This window comes from Culex quinquefasciatus, chromosome 3 (assembly GCF_015732765.1).
Source record: "Culex quinquefasciatus strain JHB chromosome 3, VPISU_Cqui_1.0_pri_paternal, whole genome shotgun sequence".
Classification (NCBI taxonomy): domain Eukaryota; kingdom Metazoa; phylum Arthropoda; class Insecta; order Diptera; family Culicidae; genus Culex; species Culex quinquefasciatus.
Genome location: NC_051863.1, coordinates 131,161,482 through 131,177,561, shown reverse-complemented (window position 1 = coordinate 131,177,561; position 16,080 = coordinate 131,161,482). Strand labels below are relative to the sequence as shown.

The window sequence follows — 16,080 nt, the reverse complement described above, 5'->3', positions numbered from 1 at the left end:
TTTTTTCTGTGTAGGTATTTGGACTTCTTATAGCTTTAGCAAATGTAAAAAATATTTTCAACATTTTTTTTTAAAATTATATTTTTTATTACCTTTCGTTCCTGTAGATATATTTGATATACTTGTGTTTTTACCTGAATTTGCGAATCTTTCCTGTGTTTAAAAAATTAAACTAATTGTCAGATTGACAACAACGATACTAGATGTTAAATTAGTTGGAACGAAATAGGATTTTTTCGTCTGAACGATATTCTTTGTTGACGAAAATTAGCTCTGAGATCACTCTTTGTACTTAAACTTGTAACCCTCCTCATCCAAGCTCTCATTTCAACAAATCGTTCTAAACACACCACCTTCTCAAAGGGTTGGAGGGGGAGCAGGTCCCTCCGCCTAAAGATTGGTATCACCGCAAGTGGGGGTATTTTTCACCTCCTCCTATTGTTCTACGCGCGTGTGTACGAGTTTAAGTACATGGGTAAGCACGTCTCCGACACACCAAACGCGTCATAAGCTATAGCCGAGATGATGGTTCCAGCACACGGAACGCGTCGTCACCTGTCGGGGGGGCCTGAACCACTTCTCCAAGTTGTACCACGTGCGGAGGTGGTTGGGGGCTGCAGATCGACCCAGGTCAGTGGCAGACCAACCACTCTGGCTGTGTGTGTACTTAAACTTGTAGCGGCGTACAGTGGCGTTCTGGTTTAATCTTAAATCTTCAAAAATATAATAGCCCCAGGTCGATCGGCCGGCGGATACATCCGAGAGTTGAGGCACAATGGGGGTTGCTTTTCAGAAGGAAAATTAGCATTAGCCAGTGGGAAAATGTATAAAAAGACCTGAGTTACGGCCGGTTCGAATCAGTTTTGAGTTGAATTTTGACCGGTAAAAACGGAAGTCGAGCGCGGGTTTTTCGAGGGTGTTGAAACGAAGTTTCGTGAACAATAGTGCGTGAATATCTGAACGAATTAAAAAAAGGACTTTTATGGACTCTAGTGAATAATTTGTGTGCGCGCGCAACTGCAGGACCCTCCAAGGATCATGAAACTACTGTTGGCCACCGGGGTGGTCCTGTTGAGTTTCTTGTCGGTCAAATCGGACCAATCGGACTTCAACCACATCAACTCGGATGGATCGTTCAGCTTTGGGTACTAACAACAAAGCAGATCTGCACCAAAAAGGACACCACCTCACACCGCTTCCTATTTCTTCCAGTTTGAAAAACTCCGAAACTGTCGGAGGTCACTACCACACGGCCAGTGGCAACCCGAAAACCATCGTTCGGGGCAGATTCGGAAGTCGTCAGCCGGACACGGGCCGCGTTGAGGAAACGGTCTACACGGCTGGTCCACGGGGGTGAGTTCGGCCTCCTTGGGGGTAAAAGTGAAAGGACGGGATGAACTTGAGCTTGGAAGAGACCGCGAAAAAAGGTCAGAAGAAGCGAAACATTTTGGGGACGGAACTCGATTGTGTTTCCACCGGTGGTGACGATTTTCCCAGCCAGATTAATGTGGGAAAATGTGCGCGCGCAATTTGTGTGCAGTTTTCTTGATGCTGGTGGCAGATTTGGTGCGGAATACCAGGTTGATGGTCATGAACGCGTTCTGTATATACAGACGACGAACACCTTGGCTTAGAACTTGACTTGGGCAGAGTGGACGAATTGTGTTGATTAGTGATTTAATCGGGACGATTGTTTTGTGGAAAAAGGTGCAACTGCAAGTGTTTTAAGAGGTTGTGGCTTTGTGGGTTGTGCTGGGTGAAGAACAGAAACATTCTGTGCAATATTACCATCTACTTCCAGAACATTCAAAAGCGAAAAAGGAAAATGAGTGTTCTTTGAAGCAGTAGAAGAAAAAGTTTATGTATACAAAGGGATAGAAAAAAAACATAATAAAGTGTTTTTTTTTTCATTTTGAATCATATTTTTCAACTTGTTTATATGGTATATCTGTGTTTATGGCGCAGGAGTAGCGGCTTCGGCTGCCGATCCCGATGATGCTATGAGACGCGGGTTCGATTCCCGCCTTATCCACTGAGCTTCTATCGGATGGTGAAGTAAAACGTCGGTCCCGGTTTCTCCTGTCTCGTCAGAGGCGCTGGAGCAGAAATCCCACGTTAGAGGAAGGCCATGCCCCGGGGGGCGTAGTGCCAATAGTTTCGTTTTTTTTTTTTTTCTGTGTTTATGTTAACTGAAAAAATACTGAATAATTATCATGATTTATTACATTTTTAACAAAGATAAAAATCCGTTTTCGATTTTTAAGCAACTATTTTTATTTCAACAAGCATAAAGTTTATTTCAAATGTGAAACTTATTTTTCATATTTAAAGTTCATTTAATCAAGTTTATTTAAAATAATATAGATAACATTTACATTGCAATAATATTTCTAGAAAGAAGTATTTACACCCCGGGCTATCAAAGTCACCCCAGTTTACAGTACTACGTTTTGTTCAGGAACTCATGCCAAACATTTTGCTACAAAAAGCTCATGAAAGGATGATTTCTATAAAAAGTTCTAAAACAAATACTATTACAAAAATCAAAAAAGGTGCAAAAAAAGTTTGTACACATTTCGAAAAATTAACATAAATAAAGTTATTTCAATTTGTTGACAAATCACCATAAATCCAGTCTCTTAACTCCGAATAGGCATCCTTGACTGATTAAAAAAATAAATTGGATTGGATATAAAGTTTACTAACTACTTAGTATAAAAGTTTATGTAACTCTGGAAATTCTAAATAAAACTTATCTAAACTTAATTTTGCAAACTTTTAATATAACTAAATGTCAATATATTGCCATAGAATTGCTAAATAAACATTTTGGAGTTTTGGTGGTCTTTGTATCGATAAAATGGATTTTTCGTTGGAATTTCGTACCAACCCGGAATTACGTGTATGTTGCAATTTTAAGCAAAGTTTATTTCAAGTTTTGTCCCCAATAATAATACTAAGAATACAGTCCAAACTCGATTATCTGAAGTCATTGGAAAAAATCACTTCTGATTTTCGTTGTCTTATTTTTTTATTGATGAAATATGCATTGCAAATACATTTTTTTAATTAAATAGGCGATCGACCACTCAAATTTGACTGAAATGAAGTCAAAGAACTCGACTGTAATATAAAAAGCAAGAAAATAAAAAAAAATCATTCGGTTATCCGAAGTCCCATACAAACCTTTGGATAGTCTAGTTTGGACTGTACATTGTAATAAAATTTAGGCTATTTACTAGCATTGGAACCACAGATAGAAATTGAATTGGATAGCAAATGTTTTTTGCAGTAGTATAACTTTTATAATAAAACAAGCATTTTGTGATAAGTTTTCTTAAAAAAAATAAAAATTGGCTCGAAGCTTGAAATTTATGTTGAGCTTGATTTATTTTGTTATGTTTCAGTTTTTATTTGATAGTTTCAAGCTTATACATACATACTGCAGCTTTCAATAATTATGTCTTAAGGAGTTACATGTGGCCAAAGTGTCAATTAGTTAGCGTATTAACCTTCCTTGAACTTATACGAACCCAACGCAACACCTCGATCCGACGCTCCGTATTGAACTGATTCGCGTTCGAACAAAACCGTCGAAATTTTTTATATGTCGTCAGCTGTGTGCTATCTTGTGACAACGACCATTTAGTACTTTTCGAGAAAATCGATTTTTAAAGTTTGATGATAAATATTTTCAAAACTATGAATGATAGAGCCAAACTTTTTGAAGCAATCGGTTCGTATACTATCGCTTAACAAACGCTCCAAGTTTCAACTAATTTGGTTACACCAGTTAAAAGATACAGTAAATTATGTAATCAAAAATCTGAAAAGCACGTGTCACAAGTGTGTTTCGAAAGTTAAATTGTACTACGTGTCACAAGTGTGCACAGAATTTCCATACAAACTAAAATAGACTTAAATCAATAGTTCAACCGACTTAATCAGTATATTTTCAAAAACAAAGGATTGCATTGCCTTCAGAAAATGTGTATCCACATATTTTTTTGAAAAACAAGAAAAAAACAACATGTATGACGTGTCACAAGTGTGCACGATCATTTTGATGATAAATTGGTCTATGTCACAAGTGTGTATTGCGATATCCGGGAAACGGAAGCGAGTTTCCAAAATCGGGTTAAAGCATCTTGTAGTGTTTTAAGCATAGCAAAACGTCATCATCAACTCATTTTCGACTAAAATGGTCTATGTCACAAGATAGCACACAGCTGACGATATATAGAAGATAATGCTTTCGATTGAATTACGATGTAACACACAGCTGAAAGGAACTCCAAAACTCTGTTATGTACCTTAATCGGCCATTTGGCGGCCATGTTTATTTTGGAAAAAAATCCAAATCATGATCCAGAATGTTTCAATCAAAAAATGGTTTTGTTTGTGTTGTTTGTAGAAGCATGTTACATATAGTAATTATTTTATCATTTCAATTTACTATTTCTGGACCCTGAATTCAGAACCATCATTGACAGTCATTGCCTAAAAAGTGAAAGACACCTTCTACGACCTTAAGGGGTTACATACATGTAGAAAATCACAAAATTTCATATTCATATTCATAGAAAATTTATTAAATCCACTTAAAAGATGAATTTCAATCACTCCTGAAAGTTTCATGAAGATAATTCATTTTTTTAACTGAGTCAGAGACGATTTAAGCTCAGAATTTTGCCATGCGCAAAGCCAACTGTCTAACTTTCTGAGCGTTATTCTCTGAACACCAAGTTGATTTACGGGTGCCACGATATCTCGAGATGGGACGGACCAAATTGGCTGAAATTTTGGGTGAAGACTCCCAAGACATGTCCCGTGTGCATGACGAAGCCCGATTTAAAAATTTTGAATTTTCAAAAATTACAAAGATCAAAAACTGGCGATTTTTTATATGAAAAACAGAATAATATTTTTATCTTTTTTTTAAATAAGCTTTTTGAAAATCGGCCTTCGTCATGCACACGGGACCGGTTTAACGAGTCTTCACCAAAATTTTGAGCCGATTTGATCGAAGCAATGTTGAGATATCGTGGCACCCGTATTTTGAAACTGCTAACTTAAAATAGTTATATCTCGGCAATGATACAACCAAATGTCTTAAAATTTGTTTTGTTAATAGATGAAAATGTATATTTTAATGCCCTGAAAACAGATTTTGAAAAAGTTTAAGTGTGTGCTCAAACCAACTCCTGAAATTTTTGCCGATTTACATGTACGTAGCCCCTTAAGGGAGCGTCCTTTTATTAAGTAACGCAAAAATTTAGATTTTTTGGACCCCTTCTCCTCGTAACAAAATGTCCATACAAATTTCTAAAAAAAATGTATGGAGCGTAGCACGGCCTTCGACTCCCCCCCCCCCCAACTGCGTTACGTAATAAAAGAACGCTCCCTATGAGTCATCACCCTAAGTGTCAGCCAATTTGGTCCATCTAATTTCGAGATATTATGGCACGCACATGGAACGTTCAGGAGTGATTGGATATCATCTTTTGAGTGGATTCAATAAATTATCTGAAATATGAAATTGTGAGACTTTTTACGTGTATGTAAACCCTCATTTTTTTATTTAAAAAAATCAGTTGTTGTTCATAATTTTCACATTTTTTCTATAAAATAATACTATTAATTATTAAGTTGCAACAAATGCGTTGAATCAGAGTCTGGAATATAATAAAATTAATGCATACTTAAATTATAGAGAATTTTAGTCGAAATTACGGCCAAAGTAGACCCCCGAAAAATGCATTTTCAAAACATTAGCATCGAGCCAATTGTTGTTCGTCAAAATTCAAAAGAAAGAGTGATTAGTAAGGCTTTAAATAAAAGATACCTACTAGGACATTTTAAAAACAAGGCTAAATTCACATACCGATCAAATGAAAACTTGGTTTGCTGATTTGAAGGTCTCGGAACCGAAGATCTTACAGCTGAAAATATTGTTTTCTATTATTTTTCAGAATGTTTTACTTAACCCCTTCCCACCCAGAGCAAAATCGAGATTTTTTACGTTTTTCACCATTACACCATTTCACCATGAAATTTTAATGGTTATAAGTTAACATTCTTTATAAACTAACGCAGGTTGAAAAAATGCATGGTTGCAGAGAAATTGATTTTTTTGAATTTTGAAGACAAAAATTAGTGGTGTAACCATGGGCGTTAGAGGGTTAACCATGCGTCTCCATCAAAATGAGTTTCCAGTATATTTGGCTGGAGACGCATGGTGTTTTACGTTTAATCAATGTACGGGATTCCAATCATGTTGTTTCAAAAAATCATACCTCAGAATCCTGTAAACGGATATCGACCATTTTTGGATATGTTACCGTAAACTGGGGTGACTTTGATAGCCCGGGTGTCTTTGATAGGTTTTTCAAATGCCCCTCAAATTAATATCTAAACATTTTTGAGAATTTTGATTATGTAAGCTTTAAGGAATAGCTTATCATAGAACATATGCCAAAATGTGACTGTCACATTGTATGTATCAACATTAGTGGCGAAATCAAATTATTATCAATGTCACCCCAGTTTACGGTACGTAAAACTTTCTGGAAAATCTTAGGAAAATATTTTCAGCTTTGAACTCTTTGGTCCCGAAGATATTCTTTGAGTTTGAACGCAAATTTTAAATTGAATTGTATTAAAATGGATCTATTTAATGCTCCGTGGAACAGAAAATATTTACTTCTCCAAAAGACTCTCAAATGTATATTCGTATCGAAAATATCCTCTACTTTTTTTTAATAAATGACTCCCATTTTTCCCAATTCGCAGCTTCCGCGCCCGTGGCCCCAAGATCCACCGCAAGCAGAACCTCTCGCAGGTCCCACGCGGTCCGATAGGCACCCCCGAGGACCCGCAGGCCGATCCGTACGACGATCCGAGCTACGACTTCCAGTTCAAGACGCGCAACTACCAACGCCGCGAGGGAGCGGATAGCAATGGTCGCGTAAACGGGCTCTACACCTACGTGGACGATGTGGGCGAGAAGCACTCGGTGCGCTATTCCGCCGGATCGGGGACCGGCTTTGAGGTGGCCAATCCCGTGCCGGATGCACCCAACACGATTGCGTACGAGAGCCCGCTGTACAAGACGCACAAACAGGTCCGCGGCAAGGTGGCGTTCGAGAGTGGACCCAGCGGTTCCGGGCAGTACAAGTAGGGTTTTTGGGGTGCGATGGGGGGTTTCTTACGGAGGAATAGATGATTTGTTTGGTGTTTTGCAGGTTACTGTCGGTCGGTCCGGATCAGCGGCGCTCGGAGACAACGGGTCCGGATGGAGTGACGCGAGGTTCGTACTCTTATCTAGATGACAAGGGAGTTCAACGAACTGTGCAGTATATTGCTGGAGCAGGGATTGGGTACAAAGTGGTTCAGAGCACGACCGGAGCCGGAAGTCATCTGTTGGCGCAACCTGCTACCAATTTTGGGATCGCACACGTCGAGCAGAGCGAGGTGGCTGATAATAACAACCCGAGCTACAATACGGCACCGTCGGGACCAGGAACGTTTCCAACTTCGAGTGATCGACCGACGGCAGCAGGATTTGATGGGGCACGACCATCGGGATCGGGAGGTTCTTACGACGGATCGAGACCTACCGGAAGCGGATACGACGGTGCCAAACCAGATCGTGATGGATACGACAGTGGAAGACCAACGGGGCCATCATTTGACGATGATTTCGATCGTAAGAGACCATCTCCATCAGGAAGCAAGACCCCTCCCTCGAGCAGCACGGATCGTCCGGAATCTACGGAGAACAAGGTGCGATTTCCCGACGACGATTCCGAATACGGATCAAAGCCCGCAGATGACAGCATCATTGGGCTGGTCCCACCCAAGTACGACTTCGATCCTACCGAAGACCCACCCCTCTCGGGACCGTTCGACATCAGCATATCTAGCGGACCTTCCGGCCCGTCCGGACCCGGATATCCCAACTTTGACGAGTCCGCGCCCGGTGCTTTCAACTCCAACGATTTCGCCAACTACCCTGAGGTCTCCTACGACCGGAAGAAGCTGGAAGAGGATAGGAAAAAGGATTGGCGCGAGTTCGCCAAAGATTCAACGATCATCAAGAACGTCGGCGATTGGTATGTGGGACTCGCGCCGGGAGCCTCCGTACGGGCCCACATTCAGAACATTGACTTGCTGCCCTACGGAGGTCGTGCTCCCTCGCCCAGCGAAGCTCTTCGAAGAGATACCCAATCAAAGCCAAAGCAACGATCGTACGAACGGAGGCGGAGATGATTTTACAACTTTACTTCCTAGCTAGTTTTAAGAAGCCGTGAATATTTTCGAACAAGTACCAAAATATAGCAATGTAAATAAATTATTTCCTTCCCCAAAAACTGCTTTTCTAACATTATTCCGTCCGTCCAGCGTGGTCCACATTGTTCTGGGCGTTACTCGACCGGAACCACGATTTTCCAAACGGCGCACAATGGGAGATGTTTCCTCCGGCGTTTACATTATTCAGAGTGGAAGTTGTTGAAAAGTGAGTGCCTAAAATGAGCCACTGAAGATGCAAATGAGGAGACCACCGCCAGCAGCTCTGACCTTCATGGTTTTGCAGAAATTTAGTTCCTAAGAAGCGCCTCAATGGTGTCCGCTCACTTGGTCACTGGGCGGTTAATGTGTTAGTTCTTTATTTGGTGAGAATTGTTGTAACTTAAGAAAAAAAAGTTGTTTGTTTTGTTTTATTTTTTCAACGATTGATTACTGAATGATTCGACAGTAAGACGACAGTCGATTTTATCTTGAACCTAGTCTTGAACGCACTATTCGTAACGCCATATTCGCTTAAAAATCTGGATAACTTGCCGTTCTACGCATACTTGTCCAATGTTTAAAAAAGTGCAGGTAAGAAAAACGCGATTCAAATTTTTCGTCCGATTTTTTTTTGCAAATGAGACATTTATGCAAACATGAGCAGTATAAGAGCAGTATTAGCAGGTATTAGACTACGGCAAACAAACAAACAAACTCGCACTTTCTGACAGTTTGATAGTTTGCCTCACGGTGTATTTTTTTGAGACCTCAAAGATAAAAAAATCGGTATGTCTGGTATTTGGCACCGTGAAAGAAGGGCTCTATCCCGACATTTTGCGGGGTATACCGAAATATTTCGTCGGGGAGTCTAGAGCAACTTTTTTTTTTGAAGATTATTTTTCGATTTTATTGGATATTTCTCAGATTAGTTTTCAAAAAGACCTAAGAGCCAATGGTAAACAAAGCCTTTTTTGCACCGGTGAGCGACGTGCTTACGAAAAATCATTTTCAAAAATGCTTAAGATTGTTCATCTACACGTTCTTCAAGTGCCCTAAACTTAAAACAAATAAATTTGTTTGAATTTTGAGAAAAACGAATATTAGTGTCGTAGGTCACAGTGGCTCTTACGGCTTTTTGAAAACTCATCCGAGATTTGTTCAAAAAAGTCACAGAAAATCGGTGCATTCATGTTGATATCAATCAATTTTTTAATGAATATGCATTGGGGACTCTGGGTTCGATATAAGCAGAGATATGCTCAATTTCCTGAAATTAATAGTGCCTTTCTCCAAAATTTCTTAATTCAATTACCCGTCACATGATGGGCACTTCCTACTAAGATATTTTTTATGATGATAATATTTTATTGAAACATAAAATTTTTAAAAAGTTTTGACGAAATTCATGAAAATTATTTTATAGCATTCATTACAAAACTCAGTATGCAGTGCCCATAATGTGAAAGGTAATTAAATTAAGAAATTTAACAGCTTATTTATTAAATAATCCATGTTTTGCATTGTTTGATGCTCAAATTAGTATCCGGGAAATGTGTTGCTGTATTTTCATGACAAATTGTACAAATAAAAGATTTATTTTTGGTCGTATCGGGGTTTCCAGCTTGGATTTTGAAGTAATTTCAAAGAATGTTAGAAATCTGGTAAATTTGGTTCGATTTTTTTTTATTGGAGGTCAAATATTAGTCAAAGGTAGTTGGTTAGAGTCCCCAAGGCATATTCATAAGAAGTTTGAGTGATATCAACATGAATGCACCGATTTTCTGTGACTTTCTTGAACAAATATTCCATAAAATCGAAAAATAATCTTCAAAAAAAAGTTGCTCTAGATCCCCCGACGAAATATTTCGGTATACCCCGCAAAATTTCGGAATAGAGCCCTTCTTTCGCGGTGCCAAATATCAGACATATCGATTTTTTTATCATTAGCTTGTTCTAAAAAACACACCGTGGTCTGATTTGTTTGTTTGTCTACATTTGTTTGCAGAAACGTCAGCCTGCATACATTTAGCTTTGTTTGCGAGTTTGGTAAACTGTTTGTGTGTTTGCCGTAATCTAATACCTCATTAAAGCATTACCGTAATCTGGGGCGAATCGGGACTTCAGTCTGAATAGGGACAGCAGTTTTTAGAGCACTTAAAGCTTTTAAATTTGGAAATAGATGTACACATGTTGTTGGTCTGAGTCTGTTCTAACCGAAACCAACCAGAAAAATCAAAATATTGTGCTCCAACATGGTTAAAACTGCTGTCCCAATTCGCCCCATGTGTCCCGATTGACCCCAGTTTACGGTATCGAACTTTAGTTGATCGAATCCTTGGATAATCCAGTCTGAACTGTTACTCAAATGAAAAGTTGCGCTCATAATTGTTTTGAAAAATGCAACAAAATGCAACTGACTATTTCTGTACGAAATATGAATTCTCACGTTTTACATCTAACTGTTTTACATCTCAATATCCGTCGCTTGTCCCGGCAGCATATTAGAAGAAAAAAAAAACATCGAAATGCCGAATGCTTCTCATTACGATAAAGAAGATGCACGTATGCAAATGTTGCACGTGCTGGCGAAATTAGCATACAGTCAATTTGTCAGGTGTCGACAAATGGATGTTTCTTGTTATTGTTGAGTTGATTGGGAGTAGAGAAGAACAATACTAAGAAATGAGTCTGTATTTGAGGGTAAACAATAATAATTATTGCCAGAACCAGACGATTTATCACTTTACAGCAGAAACTCCCGGATCTCCTGGGGCCAAATATTGAAAGCACCATAATTAGTTAATCGATTTATAGTCCTTCCCACTTAACCGCACTTTTAAGTTCAAAAACGTGTATCGAGCATGTTCAGAAACGCAAATTACATGGTTCGATAAGCTAATAGAATCTCGGGGTATCCCGTGGAAGTACTATGATTAATCATCGATAGATGTTCCATTTCCGATCTTATATTCAAGCCAGAGACAATTGGATCCTCTTGCTTAGAGTAGATTCCAGATAGTTTCAGAAGATTAACGAAGAAATCTTCTACTCTATTACTTCGGTTAATAGTACATGATTCACTAGACGACCCCCGGGGCAGTGAAGCGTGTGACACAGCCCGTCGTCACATTGTGACAAATCTCTTCAAGCCTTTCGTCAGCGGAATCGAATCTTCGCCAGGGAAGATGCACCGCGATCGTGGAGCAGATCGTGATGGGTGTTGCATTGAATATCATCATGTTAGTAGCTGCTAGTAGTAGCAGTTTCGTCACAAGATGTTTTTGACTGGTTGCGTACTTGGACTTGGGGGCTTATAAAAGCACTAGATCAGAACCCTCAAAGTTGCATTTCGTTCCGGACTGTTCAAATTGAAGCATCCTACATGGAAGTTTGATTCAGGATATCGGTCATTAGAAGTTACTATCGGTGGTGAACATGTCAGAAAAGAACTCAGTTTTAGCTTCACTATTTGTCCTAACGTTGATCCTGGAAGTATGTTCAGCTACGTGGTCTACCACACCTGGCCCGTACTATCAGCGGTTTAACGACGGATCGTACAATTACGGATACAGTGCCGGCGGCGGATTCAGTGCAAGACAGAGTGGAACTGCCGCGAATGAAGTCAGTGGCCAGTTCTCGCAGCTACTTCCGGACGGGAAACTAGTGAACGTGCGATACAACGCCGGCGTTGGAGGTTTCCGGCCACAGGTGGGCGGAGGTTTGTCCACCACCGCTAGACCGTACGGCTTTTCCTACAACACCGGAGATGCATTCCATCAAGCTGCGGCAGATCAGAGTGGTAACGTGCGCGGTAATTACTGGTATCGTGATCCAACGGGTGGACGGCATGACTTACGATACAGGGCCGGTCCAGGTATCGGATTTGTGCCCACTGGAGGTAGTCTTGCGGTTCCCAATGGACTTGGCAGACGATCGCCCTTTGGTGATCCGTCGGTGAATGCTTTTGGAGACGATCGTTACTCGTACGTCGATCCGGAAGCCAGCGGTGTCGGTGGAATACATGATCCCAACGGTGCCAACAGCAGATCACCAGCTCCGACGGCGGGTACCATTCACCACGGTGATGGACCGGCAACCGGTGATAGATCGTACAATTTTGGCTATCGTACACCGGACTCCGTCCGGCAGGAGGGTAGCGACGGACGTGGCAACGTGCACGGGTCCTACGCGTTCCGGAATGGCGGTGGCAACCATGATCTGGCTTACGTTGCTGGGCCTGGAATAGGGTTTCAACCGACTGGAGGCACCCTAGCAAGACCAAACGGTCTAGGTTATGGAGGAGGTGCATTTGGGAACGACGGAGGCAGAGTTGGAAGTGGTGTAACTCGCCCAACATTGGGATCTTCCGGAGGTATCAACAATGCTGGTGCCATCAACGGACACTCAGGTTTGGGTCACGATGGAGTTGGACACCACGATCCATCCTACAGCGGTGGTGGGTTAGGGAATGTCGGTGCATCAGGAGTAGGAACAGCTGGGCCTGGATCTGGCTTATCCAGAGCTGGAGGAACTCCAGGTCTAACAGGAACAGGTTTGAGAACAAGAGGAGGAGCGTTTGACGGTGATGCTGCATCCGGTCACGGATCAACTGGTGGTTTCGGACAGGGACTTAATTCAGTTGGAACCAACGTGGGAGTTGGTTCAGGCGATCGCACGTTGGCTTCAGGTTTGGCAGGCCGTACGGGAGATGGTTCTACAGGAACTGGCTTGGGTCAGCGATCAACAACCGGTGGAGGACAAATTGGAGTGCATGGTCATAACCTAGCAAATCCTAATGCAGCGAGAGGCTTTGGAGGTCAGGGTTATGGTGCCGGAGGTCCAACAGGAGGATCTTCAGACGGCATCAATCGATCTGGAGCAAATGGTCATTACGATCCGGATTACTCCCTAATTGGCAATGGACGAGGTCAGAACGCAGGTTCAGCGGGAGGCCATCGAGGTTTGGGAGGATCAAGACGTGAAGGGATCGATTATGATGGCGGCAATGCAAATGTTGGGATAGGATCACGTGGGAATGGTGCCTACGGAGGTGGCTTCGGAGTTAACGGTCAGAGTGGAGATCATCAACGGTTAGGCGCTGGTAGTTCAGGGACCGGTGGCTATTCCTATGGAACACCCAGTGGAAGTTCGGCTGGTGGTTCAGGTACTTTCGGAAGTAGTGGCAGTGGAAGCAGTGGTGTCGACGGAGGTGGACATTCTGCAGGGTTATCCGTTGATCGACTCCAATCTACGGGATCTGGACTTCAAAGTAGTGGATCTGGCAGTTCTTCGGGATCTGGCGGAGCAGTTGTGAGCGGTGAACAAAACGATTTTCAACGAGGCGCGGAACCAGTACAAAGTATCCAAACGGTTGGTGGAGGTTCGGCAACCAAAGGAATTTCCCAGTGATAATGTCTAAGTAACTGACCCGGTTATTGCCACCACCAAATATATTTTAATAAATGTAATTTGCATCATGAACATGTTTGAATCTAGAGTTTAGATCGTCTGTAGATCGCTACCACAGAGTTTGGAGGTAGAGTTATGGTAGCGTCTCCTTTAGCATCAACATTGATGACAAGTCCAGTGCAGATTCTTTGAGTTGAAACTTCTCCAGAAATGATGTCACAGTACTGTCCTCGATGCAAACACGTGTGAAAGGTTCGGGTCACCGGGTTTGGAGAGTTGTTGAACGCTATAAATCCTTTAGTTCCACGGCAGAATGCAAACGTTACATCACTAGCTTGAACGTGATCCAGCGTAGATTCTTGAACATATTTTCTAAACTGAATCATTCTTTTGATCTCTGGCCAACGATGCTCGCAAATCCACCCGTTTGAGCAAGAACCGTCTGACTCGAAACCTGGTGAATCAATAGCCTGCAGCGAGTCTGCTGGGGGTCCCTGATCAGAGTTGGTAAAATTGTACGAGCTCATAATCCTTGGAATTCCGTAATCCGTAGCCAGGGTGAAAGCCACCCCTTGGACGTACTGAGATTTCCTCTTGTATGTAAGAATGGTATCCCCTCCTGCTCCATGACCGCGTTGATTGTCGTGGTTGTCTACAAACACCAGTGCCTGAGCAGACGGCATCAAAGTTCCTGAAGATCCACCCTTTGTCAATGTCTGCAAAGCGCTTGCTTCTTTCTGTCCACCAAATATTTCTCCAATAAGGAGACACCATTTGAACTCGGTGACGACTCCCAAGCCAGTGTATTCATTGCTGTGGATGAAATTCTTGAAAAACATTGAGACATTACTCATTCTAATACTTACACAGAGACTCCTTCACCTCCAAGATCGATTACTTCTTGGTAGATGAACGGTTTGGCAAACGGCGGAAACAAGAACAACGGATTGAGTGAATCCAATTCGTTATAAATTGCTTCCAGATCTTGTGGCCACATGTGCTTGCAAGCGTCCATACGGAATCCGGCCACTCCGAGGCCAATCAGGTGATTCAAAAATTCTACGATCACCTTTCTAACGTGCGGAATTGACTGATCCAGATCAGGAAGCGAAACCAGTGCACAGTCCCTCACATTGGTGGCGTTATTATAGTTCGTGATCATGCAATCCGCGTGAAAGTGACTCCTATTGAACGGAACCGCCGGGTACTCTCTTGCCGCCGGGTCACAAGCCGACCCGGCCGTTCCCCGAAGAGGAGACGTTGCTCCGGGAGCCGCCATGTGGTTGACCACTACGTCCACATACACTCTCACCCCGACCCGCAGACATCGCTTGATCATGTCCGAAAACTGTTGTTCATCTCCGGAACGTGAGTTGATCTTGAACGAAATCGGCTGGTATCGTTCCCACCAGGGTCGGTTTTCCGCAACCAAATACTCGTTGACCGGGGACACCTGAACGCCACCATATCCGGCCGGTCCCAGAACTCGTTCGCATTCCAACGCAATGTCTTCAAATTTCCATTCAAACAGATGTACGATACCGGTTCGGCCGGGGATGAAGTACGGTTGATTCCTTGAGCCTGAAGACGAATTCTTCCAGATATTTTTGAGTCCTTCTAGAAGATTCGCTAGAATGTTGGGGCGAAATGATTTCGCATGGTTGGTATCAAGCTCTTTTGGAATAATTTGAGCCTGAGTGATGGCGAATATGATGCAAAGAACAACTAACAGGTTCATTGTGGTACTGTGTACTGATGTGCGATATGGCGGAACAGTCTTTTATATTTCTAGCAATTAATGCATTATTCAACTCGTAGAAAATGTTCATTAAACAAAACTGTGAATTGTTAATGTACAATAACAATGAAGTCCCGTGGAAAATTACCTGTTTAAAAAGTAAATATTTTGATCTTTACCAATGCTGTTGAAAATATTTCTTAAAAATTTAAGGACAGTTTTGTAGATTTTGTTCGATCGGTTTGTTCTAAAATAAAATTAGCTATTTTGCGTGGAATTTTCCGATCACAAAAAAAAATTAAAGTTGTGATCAGGTGTTTGCTCAGAAAATGTTCAAAAGATAAATATTTGAATGAAAAAATCACATAAGTAATTTAATTAATTGTAAATTAACCTTCTACAACCTAACCCCGCCTTTAGACGGGCTTCGATCTGAAAAATCGCCAAAAATCAATATTTCAACCAATTTTTGATCTTTAAAATGCATTGGAAAGAAGAACTCTTAAAATTTTAGGGTTGGAAGTTTTACTTGTTTTATGTGACTTTGCCAATGTTTTTAAAAATGTAATTTTTTTAGGGGTCAACTTTGGCTGTGTTTTTTACTAACATTTCCTATATTTTAAGTAAAAATAAGTATGCAG

At 41.4% G+C, this 16,080-nt stretch overlaps 3 protein-coding genes across 3 annotated transcripts; 2 read left to right on the top strand and 1 right to left on the bottom strand.

The window, feature by feature from the left end:
- The first annotated feature begins 777 nt into the window (after positions 1–777).
- On the top strand, positions 778–8,372 carry LOC6039535. The gene is made up of 4 exons (XM_038265681.1): positions 778–1,145; positions 1,213–1,353; positions 6,793–7,176; positions 7,245–8,372. Exons 1-4 carry the CDS (start codon positions 1,039–1,041, stop codon positions 8,269–8,271), a joined length of 1,659 nt encoding a protein of 552 aa, XP_038121609.1. The 5' UTR covers positions 778–1,038; the 3' UTR covers positions 8,272–8,372.
- Positions 8,373–11,630: 3,258 nt separating this feature from the next.
- Positions 11,631–13,769, top strand: LOC6051412 (glycine-rich cell wall structural protein 1.8). Its single transcript, XM_038264975.1, has one exon. The coding sequence runs from the start codon at positions 11,728–11,730 to the stop codon at positions 13,699–13,701; it is 1,974 nt and encodes a 657-aa protein (XP_038120903.1). The 5' UTR covers positions 11,631–11,727; the 3' UTR covers positions 13,702–13,769.
- LOC6051411 (alpha-amylase I) lies at positions 13,709–15,453 on the bottom strand. Its single transcript, XM_001867818.2, has 2 exons — positions 14,568–15,453; positions 13,709–14,514 (listed from the first exon to the last, which is right to left on the bottom strand). Exons 1-2 carry the CDS (start codon positions 15,437–15,439, stop codon positions 13,785–13,787), a joined length of 1,602 nt encoding a protein of 533 aa, XP_001867853.2. The 5' UTR covers positions 15,440–15,453; the 3' UTR covers positions 13,709–13,784.
- Between the last annotated feature and the right edge of the window lie 627 nt (positions 15,454–16,080).